Source organism: Solanum tuberosum, unplaced genomic scaffold (assembly GCF_000226075.1).
Source record: "Solanum tuberosum cultivar DM 1-3 516 R44 unplaced genomic scaffold, SolTub_3.0 scf00045, whole genome shotgun sequence".
In the NCBI taxonomy this organism is placed as follows: Eukaryota; Viridiplantae; Streptophyta; class Magnoliopsida; order Solanales; family Solanaceae; genus Solanum; species Solanum tuberosum.
In genome coordinates, this window is record NW_006238972.1 from 2,121,666 (window position 1) to 2,137,660 (window position 15,995).

Genomic DNA, 15,995 nt, shown 5'->3' on the forward strand with positions numbered 1-15,995 from the left:
TTTTTAAATTTTTATTAGAAAATAATCCTTCAAAAAAGTCAGAAAGTCTTAACATATCTTAAATGTCGAACACGTGTCACAAATCTTCAAGATTTCGCCATTCCCTTTCGTAAAGCTTCTGAATATTCTAAATCTATCAAATATGTAATATTCATAAGCAAGTAAGTTTGTAGGCACCCATATTACAATAGGTCAAGCCTAGGTCCAATATATTAAAAACAAAATTTATAATATAACAAACCATTAATATTAATTTAAATTGAAGCCACTGGTTTCGAAACCAGTGGCGGCCATGAAAAACTGCAAGTCAAGCTCCCATTTTTCTCTAAACCCCAAATTATCACATTGCCTTCCAATATTTGTCCCCTGATTTATTGAGAGTAACGCAATCAAAAACACTTCATCCAACTCTAAGCGTCAACGGTCGTTAATTAGTATAAAACCCAACTAAATGAGTTGGGGTCGAATCCCACAGGGAGCGGTACGTGTTTAAGATTCCATTCGGAAGTATGAACATGGTAAAATCAGTTGTATGAATAAAAATTGTCAAATAAAAACATCATTCAAATCAGGGGGTGACACGAATGTCAAATGAGAGGTTTAGGTTTTGAAATTATCAACTACAAACAGCAACAAACAATACGAAATAACAATAATGAGACAGTTCTTGGGATGTGATTCGATTATAGGCTAATAGAGACAAATGGGTAATTGCAACTATTAGAAAATAGCTAGATATTAGTGAGTAAGCTAAGATATAGAGTAGATAAACTTTCTCTCGAATAATTTATCCCGAATCAAGTTGATTTCTCTCAAACATCAACAAGCATGTAACTTAAGAACAGCCCACACCTTAGTCCATTCACTCTCTCAAGCTGAATGTGTGGAAAAGTTTTTAGGATTCACTCTCTCAAGCTGAACCCAGGTCAACCCAATACCCACGGGCCATCAATCAAAAACCTTAGTTCTAAAACCTCTCTCTCGAGCAAGTCAAGAACATAAAGGTAGAACTGCATTTCCAACTACATTTCTTAAATTAAACCACAATAAATTACTGAACTCACTTTTAAATAGAATTTAAACTAACAATTTGCAATACCCATAAGCTAAATCAGTCTATAATCACATAATCACAACCCAAGAATTGGGGTTTTAGCTAGACATTATAAAAAGATAAAAACAGTTACCAAATTGATTATACATCAACTGGGTAAGTGTAGATTCGTCCTTACAATGCTCCAATTCGAAGAATCTCAAAGACTCACTTCTAATTTCTTAAAAGTGAAAAACTTCAATTCTTCAAAGATTAGGAAAAACTAGAGAAAACTGTCTCCAGAGCTAAAAGCTTAATAAAAACTGAAAATATATGATCTCCCATGCTAAACTAAATATTCAAAACGATTTATAGTCTCCAAAAATAAGCTACAAAAAGTCACTTGGCGAAGTACGTCGGGCTTGCCGAACCACTCGGCGAGCCGCCCTTTGGTCACTTCCATCGCCCTTCTGCCTTAGCATTCAGCATCCTCAAGGTTTGTAACTTTGGGCGATCTAGCACTGCATGACGGAACTACTTGATGATCCGCTGACTTAATTTCTTCCCTCAAGGCTTGAAACACTGGAACTTTAGGCGGTCAAATAGCCATTCGGCGATTTGCCAAGTAAACTTGGCGATCACCAGGCTGCCTTTCTTCATCCTTTCAGCCTGTTTTGTTCCTTTTTGCTCGTTAGTGTCCTTGCTTTGTTCCTCAATCCATAAACCTGGAAATCAAGGGATTTACATCAGTTATTGGCACAAAATAAGCATTTGAGGACACTAATTCTATATAAACAAAGCCCTAAATGAGTCCAAATCTCAGACTCATCAACACCCCCAACTTAAACTCTTGTTTGTCCTCAAGTACTACTCAAGTTCAGCAGTTCAAAAAGGATGTCTCAAACAATGCTACAAAAGACTCAATCATGAATGCACAGAACAAAACTCAACTTACTCATGCAAGGATCAATTGTGAACCCAAAGATTCAAGTTGTGACTCACTAGTATCAATGATTCTCAAGTTCACAATACTTTCTTCAAATGCAAGTTCAAGCTCAACAAAGGTACTCAAATGCCCTCACGACAAAGATGATTCCATAATCACACATAATTGTTCACCAATTTATAGTTCCGGAATCACATACAACTCTCACACTCACAAACATGAACACATGCATGACTTAACCCATAGGTTTGCCCTTATTTTCTAATCAACATTCGTTTCAGCTCACTCATGATCGAAAAGGTCTTTTCAAGGCTTGTAATGGGGCTGAGTGTAAAGGTATGATCATTTAGGCTCAGTGGCTACTATCCTTATGAAATGTGGTATGCACATCACTTTTCTTCAGCATTTTTACTCATGATCAAAAATTCACCCCATTATTCACTTCTCATGGACTACCGGACACTCCATTTCTTTTGCAACTTTCACAACTTTATTTCACATCATCTTTTTTTTTCGTTCTTTTTCTTTTGATTTATACTTTTCTTTCTCTTTTTTTTTTTTGTATTGAGGGGTTCCATCTTTTTCAAGTCCATGGATAAAGGGGGACTTCTTCACACTACTTGATTTACCTCCTCTTTTCACCACACCCCCAACTTAGGCTTTTGGCCTAAGTTGGCTATTCAAACAAACCACACTTCATGAGGATTATTGGTGAATGGATAAAAGAGGGGTCACATTTGCTCAAGTTTCTTCCAAGAAAAGGATAAAGCTCAAAGTGGGTTCAAGCAAAGTTCACACATCTTGCAAGGTTGGCCACAAAAGAGGTATATTGTTAAATTGTTTCACTCTTCAAAATTGTTTCCTAAGATCATTTCAAGAGCTTGCATCACTTAGTCAACCGGACCAACGGGGAAAATTCTAGGTGTCATCACACAAGGTTCACGGTAAGCTCATCACACAAGGCATTGGCACCAATATCAAATGCGACTCCACACTTTCGCTAGTGTAGAATGTTCATCACAAGAGACTCCAATTAATAACCAGCTAGTCACAACGAGATGCAAAAATTTCACATATTGTCTATGAAACTTCATTTGGCCTCATTGTAGCAGCACATTCATTTTTTTAAGAGCACTATTCAAGTCATCGGTATTGATCATAAACGATACTCAAATTTGCACAAGAACAACCACATTCACAAAAAATAAGAGGTGGCAAATTTTTTTTAGATGGGTCAAAACCATTTTCATTCAAAACAAGGAGCCATAAACTCAAACATCCACAACACTATATCGAAAAACAATTTAAATACAAAAACCCACTAATATATACACAAGATAGTCACAAGAGGTAGGTATGGAAATAATGTAACGCCCCAAATAAAATTGAGCTAAGACTTGAACCGTCCTTCGTTGTAAGTAGGATTTTACTAAGGAATTTAAAATCTCTTAAGTATTAAGGTCAGGTCTCCAGATGTAGCACCTTGAGTTTCCAAAAGAACTAAATTGGAAATAGCAAAAATCTGAAACTTTGCAAGTTAAGCTAAGTATGAGTTTTGAGTTGACTTCAAATGACCATGACTCATATATCAAGATGATTTAGGTGTGCTACCAGATACCTTAGGAAACATCTTTGAATTATCTTTCCAACGCTACCATAAAAGATATATAATGAAAGATCTTTGAATTATCTTTGCAACGCCACCGAGTTTGCTAAATTTTGAGTTTGGATGAGTGAGATATGTCCTTTTGAAGTTGAGTTGTCCAGTTAAGGAAAGTTACCCGAAAATAGTAAGGGGTATTTTGGTCTTTTCCTTACCCAATCAGATTTAATTCGTTTTTAGTAAGGTTTTAAGGGTCTAATCCTATTAGGTTTAGTTTTATAATCCTAAAATTATCCTAGGGTTTTAGTTGACAGTTCAAGAAGAGAAAAGAAGAGGAAAGAGGAGAAAAGAGGAGATGATCAAAGCATTCATCGAGAGTTTTGCGTTTTGTTGCAGACTTTCACCATGGGTTTAATCCCTAAGAGGTATGTAAGCTTCCATAGTGTTGGGTTAGTTCACCCACATATCAATCATGTTATTTTTAGCGAAATTTCACTCTTGAAGTTGAAAGATTAGAGTTCTTGATGAGTTCTGGATAGGTGTTCTTGGAGTTCATTCTAAATCTTGTTGTGTTGCGGTTTTGATGATTTCTTGAGATGAAATTTAGTAATTTGAGTGTTGTATTGAGTAGATTATACTGTAACTATGTTAAGTAATCGAATCCAGGTGATATCGGAAGAAACCGTTCGATTCTAGGCGAGTTAGGGTGAGAAAACGAGCAAAGAGAGTTGTCGAAGTTTTCTGGGTTGGGGCCTGGCATGTCACGCCAGCCAGAGCGCCCCAAACACTTCTCTGAACTTTAGGGGCTGGCACCCCGCACCACTCAGAGTGCCAAGGTCGCCTGCCCCACCTATTATTCATCGTTTCATCCGTTTGAGTTCTTTCAAATGGTACCTTTACTCCCCTTTGATTCTAAACTACTTCTAAACACCTAAAATCATTCCTAACATGATCATAACCTTGAATTCATAATTCAAATTCAAGGTAGAGTTAAGAGTTAAGTTTTGAGAATTCTTTCGAACATTCTAAGAAAGTCCCTTTGAATTCTTTTGAGGAGTCTTCTACAACTTCTAGTAACTTGTTTCAAGACTCGAGAAAGTGAGTATGAGAATGAGGAGAATGTATTCATGAGTCTACTTTTTCATCAGGAGATCTTTCATAGCATGAACCATAACTCTTGAATTCATAATTCACATTCAAGAGAGAGTTAAGAGTAGAGTTCCAGAAAGTTTTGAGTTCAATTGTGAATCCTTTGAGATCCATAATCGATTTGAGTTAAATTTTGAGAAAGTAAGTATGAGAATGAGAAGAGTTGTATCATGAGTTCCATAATGTTATGTAGACCTACCAGTCAAGTCCTTCATGCCCATAAATTCCACATGAACTCCATAAGTTGAGTATCTATGAGAGGAGTAATATCTCCATGTCCTAAGTCTTAAGTATTGAGTTTCTAACCTATTTCAGATTACATTCCTAATCATGGGACTATTACATGTTACCCATGAAGTCCTTGAGTTGGGTTATTCATGTGCACAATTCCGCATGAACCCTATAAGTCGAGCAGTCTTGAAACGAGAAGTAGCTTTGAGGCCTTGAGTTCAGTAGTTCATGCTCATAAATTCCGCATGAACCCTCTGAGTTGAGCATTCTTGAAGTTCTTGAGTTCCAATTATTTGAGTTCTATCTATGGTTATTGAAAACCTTGCATTGAGTCGTTTAAGTCCATAATTCGGCGTGAACCATATTTTAAGAAGTCTTTTACAAATGTTTAAACTTTGTTTTAAGACTTAAGCTTTGAGGTTGAGTAAAGAGTAAGAGTAAAGTTCATTTTCTTTAAATGATTTATGGGAACTAAGTATTCCCAAGAGTAAATGTTTTTACATTTAAGATGAGAGGAAACTAAGATTTTCAAAAGAGTTTTGAGCAAGAAAGGGAACATCGATTTCCAAGAGAGCTCTTAAGCTAAGCTTTTGAGTAATTATCTCAAACTAAAGAAAGAGTTTGTTTTAAAAACATATGAGCTAAGTGTATTTTGGGAGTAGTATTGAGCACCGATATGGGGATGCGAGTTCATAATAACTCAAGGCTCCATAAACCATGTAGCCATCATGGGTAGTAAAGGATCATACTTTTTATATGACTCCTTAAGATTCTTTTAGCATAGACTAGTGGTTTTTTCTATTTTATAAAGCTTTCCATATATTGCATGTGTATTGTTGCTTTATATTGAGTTGAATATCCCGAGTTGAGTACCCAGAATCAATATCATATCTTTGAATTGAGTATCATATCTCTTAGATGAGTATCTTATCCTTGAGTACTTCTGAGTTGAGTAAGTTTGAGTAATTTTGAGTATCCTTGAGTATTTCTTGAGTTGAGTAAGTTTGAGAAGAGGTAAGTATGTTTCCTTTTTATCAAGTTTCAAGCTTATGTTTATGTTTTAGAATTCCTCTTACATGCTCGTACATTCCACGTACTGAGCCATTTGCCCTGCATCTTCTCATGATGCAGAGACATGTATTTAAGATCATCAACTGGAGCTTCGTTAATACATCCGGAAGTTCAAGTTAGCTATGGTGAGCCTCCTTGTTTCTGGAGGATTTCATTTACTTTTCAGTTTAGTCAGGATGTCGTGGGTCTTGTCACGACTTCCATTTTTATCAATTAGAGGCTTCATAGATAGTCAGCATAGTTGAGAAGTCTGTATTATTTATTTATTTTATTAAATGTTTTAAAGACTTAAGTTGCCTATTTTATGGCGAGTTGAATATATTATTTTTATTCTAAGTTGTTCATTTGAGTTAAAGTTTTGAAAAGTTGAGTTTATTGAATTTTATTTAGTTTTAAGCTTTTGCATTCCTAAGTTAGTCTTCCACTTGTAGTCAGCCAGGATGAGGGTTCGCTTGGGGACCAACAATGGTTCTTGAGTGCCGGCCACGTCTAGAGTGTAGACTCGGGTCGTGACAAATACCTCACCCCACCACAAATAAAAAGGCAATTGTCCTTAAATGCACAAAACAATAAAAAGTTAATAAAAGTGATAGAGAGGGAGGTAAAGAAAGGTCCTGTCTACACAGTCGGTCTATTTGTCGGGGCATCAATTCCTGGTGCAACACTCTGATCCTGGAAATCAGGGCCCGATGCAACATCAGCACTCGCTCCACTAGAGCCTACCATGGAGGTGTCTCTAAAAGAAGTCTGTCGGGCAGTCTCGAACATCGCATCCTCCAAGTCGGCCAGATCATCATATATGGCGGCATCTCGCTCCCCAAGCTTCTCCTCATCTGTCTCCGCCTCTGACTCATCAGCAGCCACATCATCCATAGGCATATCTCCAGTGGTAACCGAAGGCATCTCAGCATTGGAGGGAGCTTCCGGATCCTTAGCTGATTTGAAGAGGGAAGTGAAATCTGTGCACTTCAGATAGTCCACATCCTTTCTCAAATATGCAACCTCAGCTCTCAAAACAGTCACCTCTAAAGTAGCCCTATGTCAACTCTCACAAGTTTCTACTCTCATCGTGAGAGTGTAAATAGATTCCCAGAGCTGTGTCATTGTAGCTAAAATGGCCCTCTCAATCACCCAAGGTACCTCAGCGTCCAACCGGGTAGCCCACACATCAGCAGAATGGGCTAAATGCCCCATCGTCAGGATCATAGCCTGAGTAATCCTAGCGGGCTAGAAAGCAGTAGAAACACCATGAGCCTGGGAGGAACTGGAAGCAGGTGTACCTGAAGGCCCGTAGGTCAGAGTAGGCAAAGATGTCTCTGTAAATATCTTCTCAACATCAACCTCCGGGGATGCATCAACTGGAGCTTCTCTTCTCCTATCTGCCTCCTCCCGAGTGTACTCGGCCTCTATGCACCAGATATCTATGGATAATGTAGGAGTGACCTCGATGTCCCTCTTCTTGTCACGAGGGACTCTGGCACGCCGGCACAACTCTGTAATCAGGACTGGGAAATGAAGGTACGTTTGGCGCTGTTTGGCCCTCTTGGCAATCTCCTGCTCAATAATGAGTCCCATGTCTAGTGTCATCCGAGCTATGATAGATCCAAGACAGGCCGTCTTTGGGTGGCGGAAGATGAATTCATTCTGCAAGGGCATTATGGAACTGCTAATGAACCCAAACCAATATCGAGCGACAATGTTCAAGTCCTTCTTCTCGATGGGAGCTCCTGCCTCAATATACCTTCGGGTGGTGTCAGAAATCAGGGGAGCAAGCCAGCCCTTTAGATCATCCAGGGACTGAGTTGTAGCTAAACCCTCAAACTCGTGGTCAAACCCAGTCGCTCTGTCAAACACAACATTGATATGATCTTTGTTGCACCCCACTTCTTTCCCCCGGACCATGACGAACTTCATTGGCCTAAACGCACTAGCCTTCTTCTTCCCCTTTGGTACCAGGTCACTGCATGCTTAGTAAAATTCCCGAACCCATGTAAGAATGTATGGGCCTCGGGGCCTGGTGAACTGATCGAATCTATGGAACCGGAGAGTGTCCCACACAATAAGATACCTGCCCTCTAGGCCCTCTGTGGATAGCAGCTTTTCCTCGAGAATCATTTTCAACCCCTCTGCCTTTAGGCTGTTGAGTAGCCGAGGAGGGGGACCCTGAACTGGTGGTGCCGGAACCACCGTCTGTGCCAGAACTTGCACGGTATCTGCAGCAGTAGGTGTGGCCTCTGGAACTCTAGATGGATTTTGGCGAGATCGTGCACGAATTTCTGCCTGCCAGGACTGAAGTGGCTGATCATCCTACAGCTCTAAGAAAGAGGGCTGAGAATGAACGGACTCCCCATCACTGCCAAAGTAGTGCTCCAGTTTTTCTTCCTCAGGCGCTTTGACCTTTCCTTTGCCTCCTTTTGGAGGTGCTTGTTTGCCCTTTTTAGAGGGAGCAGCTGCCCCCTCATTAATAGTGATACCCCGTGCTCTTTTGCTGGGCAGCATATCTAGGTTGGTTCTAACCATATCTGCAAAATACAGCATAATAAGTTAGAATAACTTTAAGAAAAATTTTAGAACTCAGGTTGCAGACTGACTCGCCAAACTGATCGGCAAGTCACCGAATCACTTAGGCTAGCCATCGGGCTTGCCAAAAGGATTGGCTCCAAAATTTCCCAGAAAAATAGTAGGTTGGCGATGTTCAGGGCCCTTCGGCGAATCACCGACACCATTCGGCGAGCACAGACTAGCCCGCCGAAGGTTACAATGTGTTTTAGGTGTTGGGGAGGCAGAAAAGGCAATCAAACGAGACTTTCGATGAGTCGCCGAGTGAACTCGGTGAGCTTAGGCTTCTTGCCAAAACTTACAAACTCAAACTCAAAGAAAACATGAAATTAAAGGCGAACTAGGGGGATTTCGGCGAGCTCGACCCAGCTCGCCAAACTGCTCAACGTGCCTATTTTCAACCCCAACTCCAAAAATCAACCCCACAATTCCCGAAAACAAAATCAAACCACATACACACTCAATTAGGCTCAGAACCACTGGACCCATGCCACCGGGGTATTCAGACTTCCCCCGATTTGGCCAAAATTGTTCATTTGACGACTTTAGCCCTTAAGAATGACGTCAAACTCTCCATCGTTGGGTAAAGCACGTCATTTAGCACAATTTGGGTTACTCAGACGTCACCTGACTAGACTCAACAACAATTAAGCAAAACCTACAAGATTACGATTAATTTTAGAGCACGAAAATCAGGGAATCAACTATTTAGGCAAAATGGGCACGATATCAAAATTAAACTAGGCACACAAGCACACATATACAATTTCAGAGAGGCCCAGCACACATCAACACAATCTATAACAAATCATTTGAGTTCAATCGCTATTTACGAGTTTGGGGTTCATAAAAACCAACCTTTTATGCTGAAATACGATTTGTAAAGCTAGGCGGCAAAGATTTCCAACTCCGAACACAAGATCGACGACCAAAAAGTGGTAAAAAGCAAAAATATAGGATATATAGAGTACGGCTATGATTGTATAAAGTTAAAAAGTGAGGGAATGTGAAAGAGTTTGAAAATTTAAACCTTTGGCCTTTTAAAAACCATCCAGTTCGCACTTTTTCGACGATGTTAATTTTCCTCGCCAAATCACTCGGCGACACGCCCAGTGGTTACTTATGTCGCCAAGTTTTATAGGACCTCCAGTTAATTTGGGGGTCTAAATGGTTCGGCGAGTCGTCGATTTGTCCATGGGACAGCCAAATTTTACAGACTCCTTCTTTATGATTTCTTGAATCCAACGGCGGTCCAGGTCGGGTTCGCTGACCTCTTCGATGAGTCGCCAACTGGATTTTCAACTCGTCAACCTGCATATTTCAAGCCCATTCCACTTTTTCACCTGCACAATCAACACACGTTATTCTAAAATTCAAATAAAGCAATAAAAACTTGGGTTGCCTCCTAAGCAGTGCCTTAGTTAACGTCGTGGCACGACGCAAGTCCTTGCTCAAACTTCATTCATGGGGTTTGCCATAGTATCACTAGGCAACCCCCCTTGTTGTCTCGGGTTTAAATGAGAAGAAATTTGACCCATTTGGGTCTCCAACTGCTTGATAGAGATGGAATGAGAGGTCACCGTTTGGTTAAGGGTCGGTAGTTGTTCCTTCATGTTAAATTTTATCGTACCCTTCAACCTTGTTGAGAATACGAGAGAGCATATCCTCAGCCCGGCCACCCTTAGAATCGTTGGGCTTTTGACGTTCATGGGGAGGCACATACCTATCCTTCTCCCCTTCTCTTTCCTTCGAGGTATTGTTACGATCACGTCACTCGTTATCACGGTCTCTCCAGCCCTAATCTTGGTTACCACCCAACCTTGGGTAGTTTGCATGATAATCTCCTCCTTGGTTGGCTAGGAAGTTCACTTCCTCATTGTACAGTGCTTCGAACTTAGCCTCATCGGGGCTTACACAACCCACACCTACAACACTGACACTCTTAGAACCAACCCCCATGACATTTTTGGCTAAAATGTCATGTTGGGTCATCATCTTTGCCATGTTCTGGTCCCTCTCTTGATCTTTTTCGAGCTGCTACTTTGTTAATTTATAAGTGAGAGGGGAGACCTGATCTTCACGGGTGTACCACGCCTGGTTAATTTTGGTTATACCATCCAAGAGATGGGCTGCTATAATGTAAGGTTGTTGCATTAAACCTCCCGAAAAAAAGTTGATCATCCACTCCCTTGTTCACCGAATCAAGCCATCGGTAAAAGTATTGCAGCAAAACGTTGTTAGGCAATCCGTGAGTTCGGCATTGCAGCACCAACTTCTTAAACCTTTGCCAAGTCTCATGGATTGGCTCATCCTCCAAACACTTGAAGCTTTGGATTCTATCCCTAAGTGTCATCATCTTCTAAGGAGGGAAAAAATGCAGTTGGAATGCGGTGACAAGCTCTTCCCACGAAGTGATAGAATCTCTTGGCAACTTGGCCAACCACTTACACGCTTCTCCCATTAGAGAAAATGGGAACAACCTCAACCGGACCGACTCGTGGGATATGTTCTTAAAGGAGAATGGCCCGCAAACATCAACAAAATTCCTTATATGCTCATGGGGATCCTCATGATCCAACCCACCAAACAACCCTTTCAATTGTAAAAGCTGCAACATGGTGCTTGTAATATGGAACATAACGTTCCCTTGAGCCGGAGACAAGCGAATGGCACCAACTCCACCCACTAGATTTGGATCATTTATATATATTCGGTTCATTGACATCATTGAGGTTTCAGATGTCATCTTAGTGGCCCACTTGGCTACCATTGCTTCCATTGACACTCATTTCCTCTGTTTTAGCAAGCAACACGAAAACCAAAACTAAAAGTAAATAGATTCAACTATGACTAAAATGAACAAAATTCAACTTCACCAAAAGAATCACAAACAACACCACTCCCCGGCAGTGGCGCCATTTTGATATATTGAGAGTAACGCAATCAAAGACATTGTCACACCCCTTTTTCGCGCACGTGGAAGGGGTTTTCCAATTAAAGTGACGGTATTGATTAGGGATTATTTTATTTTTCATAGTCTCCACTTGGAATTGAGTTATGGTGTTCCAAGTCACCTTTTTGTTTAATCCCTAACCAAAAGAAACTAACTCTTTATTTTTGGTCTGCGAACTAGAAATTCGGGTTTGGACTTCTGTTGATCGAGGGGAAGGTATTAGGCATCCCTCGAGTCCCATGGTTCTAGCACGGTCTCTTTAATTGACTTATACTTACTTTTAAATATTTTTGGATATATTTTTATAGGCCATGATTTGCTCATATTTATTATATTGTTGAACTTTTTATTTTGTCTCAACTTAGATGTGTAACCACATTCTTGGTCTTTACATTTAGAGGCTTGACTACCTTCTTTTCATCGCGCTTAATATTTTTATCTATAAGTCTCTACTTTAAATTAATAAAACTTAATTATATTATTGGACAAGGTGCGTCATCGCATCCTTGAGTTAATTTTTAAATGTTTCAAAAAAAGATGTGTAACCACATTCTTAATTGAAACAAATATTTTTAACAGTCCTAAAACTCATATAGTCATTAAAAAAAAATATTTTTTCCTTTATACATAAAACCAAATAAAGTAAAATAAATCTAAATGTTGAGGATACAATATATAATTCTGACATCATTTCTATATCCTTTGATTTTATATTAATAATAATAATTTATTTAATAATTTTATTTTAGCATAACTATATCTACTTTATCATTATTATCTAAATCAAGAAAAGAACAATGTCATGACCCGTTCATTTTTAAGAGCAACTAGCGAATAGAAATAAATAAAATAAAAAGTAATCATTATTAAAGGTACCTTCATTCATTAAATAGATATATAATAGCTAACAAATTGTTCATTTCAATCAAATTATGAATTACAAAAAAAACTATAATAAAACTAATCATATAATTACATCAAATTCCATAAATAAATTAAAGATTTAAGGTAAAGTTATACCTCAAATGAAGTAAATAAGTACCGCAAAACCTTAATCAAAGCTCGATTAGAACACCCACAAGTTTTTTTTAGGTTGTTTCTGATGGTATATGTGTTTGTGTTGATATGAAAATAATGGGCAAGGAAGAATATATGTGAATGTATGATTATTGTTTGAAAGAAGAATAAAATAAAATGAAAGTGTTTTCTTCTTCTTCTTCTTTCCGCGTAGTAAAGCATTGTTTTGGATGAATTTTGTTTTTCTCTTTTTTGCGTGAATGTGTATGTGTGTGCAGCGTGTGTGTGTTTATGCTTGTAGGGGTAAGGTTGTGTTTCTGATTGTTTCCCGTGTGGGTGTGTCTAGTGTAGTCTGTGTGTATTTGTGTGGGTAGTATATAGGAGTGTGTAGTACGTGTGTGTAGGGGTGTGTAGTGGTGTGTTGTTGTGTTAGTGGGTAGAGATGTGAGGGATGTGTTGGGTGTACGTGGAGAATGGGTAAGGTTGTGTGTTTTTGGTGCAGAATTTTGGTAGTGTGAGGGATTGTGAGGTCGTAGTGTGACGGAGTGTGGGATAATGGGTAGGTTTTTTTTTTTGGTTAATAAATAAAAATATAATAATAATAATAACTAAGAAAAATTAAATAGCTAGATCAAAAAAATATAAAAATTAAAATCACTAATTTAATATTAAAACTTTGAATAAATTAAAAACAAAATGTACCTTAAAGTGTGATTCTATTTTTGTAGTTTTCATATCTTTTAAAATAAAATTAATAAAATAAGATTAAAGTCAAAATATTTAATTTATATTTTAAAAATATTTAAACTCTAAGGATGGTGTAAAATTTTAGGTTCGGTCAAAAATTACGTGTCTACAGTTTGCCCCTCTTCGACAGGAAACACAAAGTGTTTTCGGACAAAGAAGTATACAATGCGACAAATTTTGATCGGACTCTTATTTGAAAGGAAAAAAAATATGCGACCGAGTCCTTGTTTTGGACGTCCTACATATCCCGGGTTATAAGGGAATCAGATCACGTGTAGTTCAAGGAGATGAGGTGATGAGTTGAAAGTTAAGTGAGGTTCCATCGAGGCTCCAGGTCGCGGCTCTTATCCTTACATAAAAGAATGAAAGCTAATAGTCAAAAGAAAAATAAAAGTACAACCTCTTATCTATGCAGATTCTCTTGAGTTTTCACTTAAGTCTTGAGTTTGAGACATCACCTTGATTTTAGTGAGTATCTTGATCTTGAATGGATTCGATGCTTAACTTGCCACTTAGAGTGAGTTTTTGACACTCTTCAAAATGAATTTGAATTTCTTGAATGACTGCATGTTTTCTTGATCAGAATTTGAATAGAAATAAATGTCAGGAAGTGAGGTTGCTACATGCATTGAAAAAGTTGATTCTGGCTATCATGGGATTGATCATTCTGAAAAGAGTTGAAACTTTGTTCTTGAATTTCAAATCCATGTTTCCCTCGAGGAAACCTGAAAACCATCACAAACAAAAGAAATAAACAAAAAATTTACCCCAGTTTTCACTAGAAAAATTTTGTGAGTTATTAGCAAATATAAATTAAAAAAATAAACTCAGACTAGAAAGTGCTTATCCTAGAAGAAAGTAACCGAATCCCATCATGTAGGAGGGTCCTGCTAATCCCATTTTTCAGGAGGGTCCTGCTAATCCCATTATGTAGGAGGTCCTACTAATCTAAATCCCATTGTCCAAGAGGGTCCTGCTATACTAATTATCATTGTCCAGAAGGGTCCTGCTACACTAAATCTCATTGTACAAGGAGGGTCCTGCTACACTAAATCTCATTGTCTAGGAGGGTCCTGCTACGCTAATTCCCATTGTCCAAGAGGGTCCTGCTAATCCCATTTTTCAGGAGGGTCCTGCTAATCCCATTTTTCAGGAGGGTCCTGCTAATCCCATTTTTCAGGAGGGTCCTGCTAATCCCATTTTTCAGGAGGGTCCTGCTAATCCCATTATGTAGGAGGTCCTACTAATCTAAAATCCCATTGTCCAAGAGGGTCCTGCTATACTAAATCCCATTCTCCATGAGGGTCCTACTATACTAATTCCCATTGTCCAGGAGAGTCCTATTTCACTAAATCCCATTGTCCATGAGGTTCCTGCTACACTAATTCCCATTGTTCAGGATGGTCCTGCTACACTAATTCTCATTGTCCAGGAGGGTCCTCCTACACTAAGTCTGATTGTCTAGGGCGGTCCTGCTACTCTAATTCCCAATGTCCAAGAGGGTCCTGCTATACTAAATCACATTGTCCAGGAGGGTCCTGCTACACTAATTCTCATTGTCCAGGAGGGTCCTGCTATACTAAATATCATTGTCCAGGAGGCTCCTGCTATACTAATTCCCATTGTCCATGAGGGTTCTGCTTCACTAAATCCCATTGTCCATGAGGGTCCTGCTACACTAATTCTCATTGTCCAGGAGGGTCCTGCTATACTAAATCCCATTCTCCATGAGGGTCCTACTATACTAATTCCCATTGTCCATGAGGGTTCTGCTTCACTAAATCCCATTGTCCATGAGGGTCCTGCTACACTAATTCTCATTGTCCAGGAGGGTCCTGCTATACTAAATATCATTGTCCAGGAGGCTCCTGCTATACTAATTCCCATTGTCCAGGAGAGTCCTATTTCACTAAATCCCATTGTCCATGAGGTTCCTGCTACACTAATTCCCATTGTCTAGGAGGGTCTTGCTATATTAAATCCCATTGTCCAAGAGGGTCCTGCTATACTAATTATCATTGTCCAGGAGGGTCCTGCTACACTAATTCCCATTGTTCAGGATGGTCCTGCTACACTAATTCTCATTGTCCAAGAGGGTCCTGCTACACTAAATCCCATTGTCTAGGAGGGTCCTGCTAAACTAAATCCCATTGTCCAGGAGGGTCCTGCTACACTAAATCCTTTTGTCTAGGGGGGTCCTGCTATACTAATTCCCATTGTCCATGAGGGTCGTACTATACTAAATCCCATTGTCCAGGAGGGTCCTGCTACACTGATTACCATTGTCCAGGAGGGTCCTGCAACACTAAATCCCATTGTCCAGGAGGGTCCTGCTACACTAAATCCCAATGTCCATGAGGGTCCTGCTACACTAAATCACATTGTCCAGTACGGTCGTGCTACACTAAATCCCATTGTCCATGAGGGTCCTGCTACACTAATTTCCATTGTCCAGGAGGGTCCTTCTACACTAAATCCCATTGTCCAGGAGGGTCTTGCTACACTAAATCCCATTGTCCAGAGGATCCTGCTACACTAAATCACATTGTCCAAGAGGGTCGTGCTACACTAAATCCCATTGTCCTGGAGGCTTCTGCTACACTAATTCCCATTGTCCAGGAGGGTCCTGCTATACTAATTCCCATTGTCTAGGAGGGTCCTGCTACACTAAATCCTTTTGTCCAGG

At 39.4% G+C, this 15,995-nt stretch overlaps 1 protein-coding gene across 1 annotated transcript; it reads left to right on the plus strand.

The window, feature by feature from the left end:
* Nucleotides 1-13,909: 13,909 nt before the first annotated feature.
* On the plus strand, nucleotides 13,910-15,848 carry LOC107059909 (uncharacterized). The gene is made up of 6 exons (XM_015307005.1): nucleotides 13,910-13,924; nucleotides 14,643-14,768; nucleotides 14,874-14,966; nucleotides 15,138-15,239; nucleotides 15,336-15,428; nucleotides 15,501-15,848. The coding sequence occupies exons 1-6, from the start codon at nucleotides 13,910-13,912 to the stop codon at nucleotides 15,846-15,848; spliced, it is 777 nt and encodes a 258-aa protein (XP_015162491.1).
* The last annotated feature ends 147 nt before the right edge of the window (nucleotides 15,849-15,995 follow it).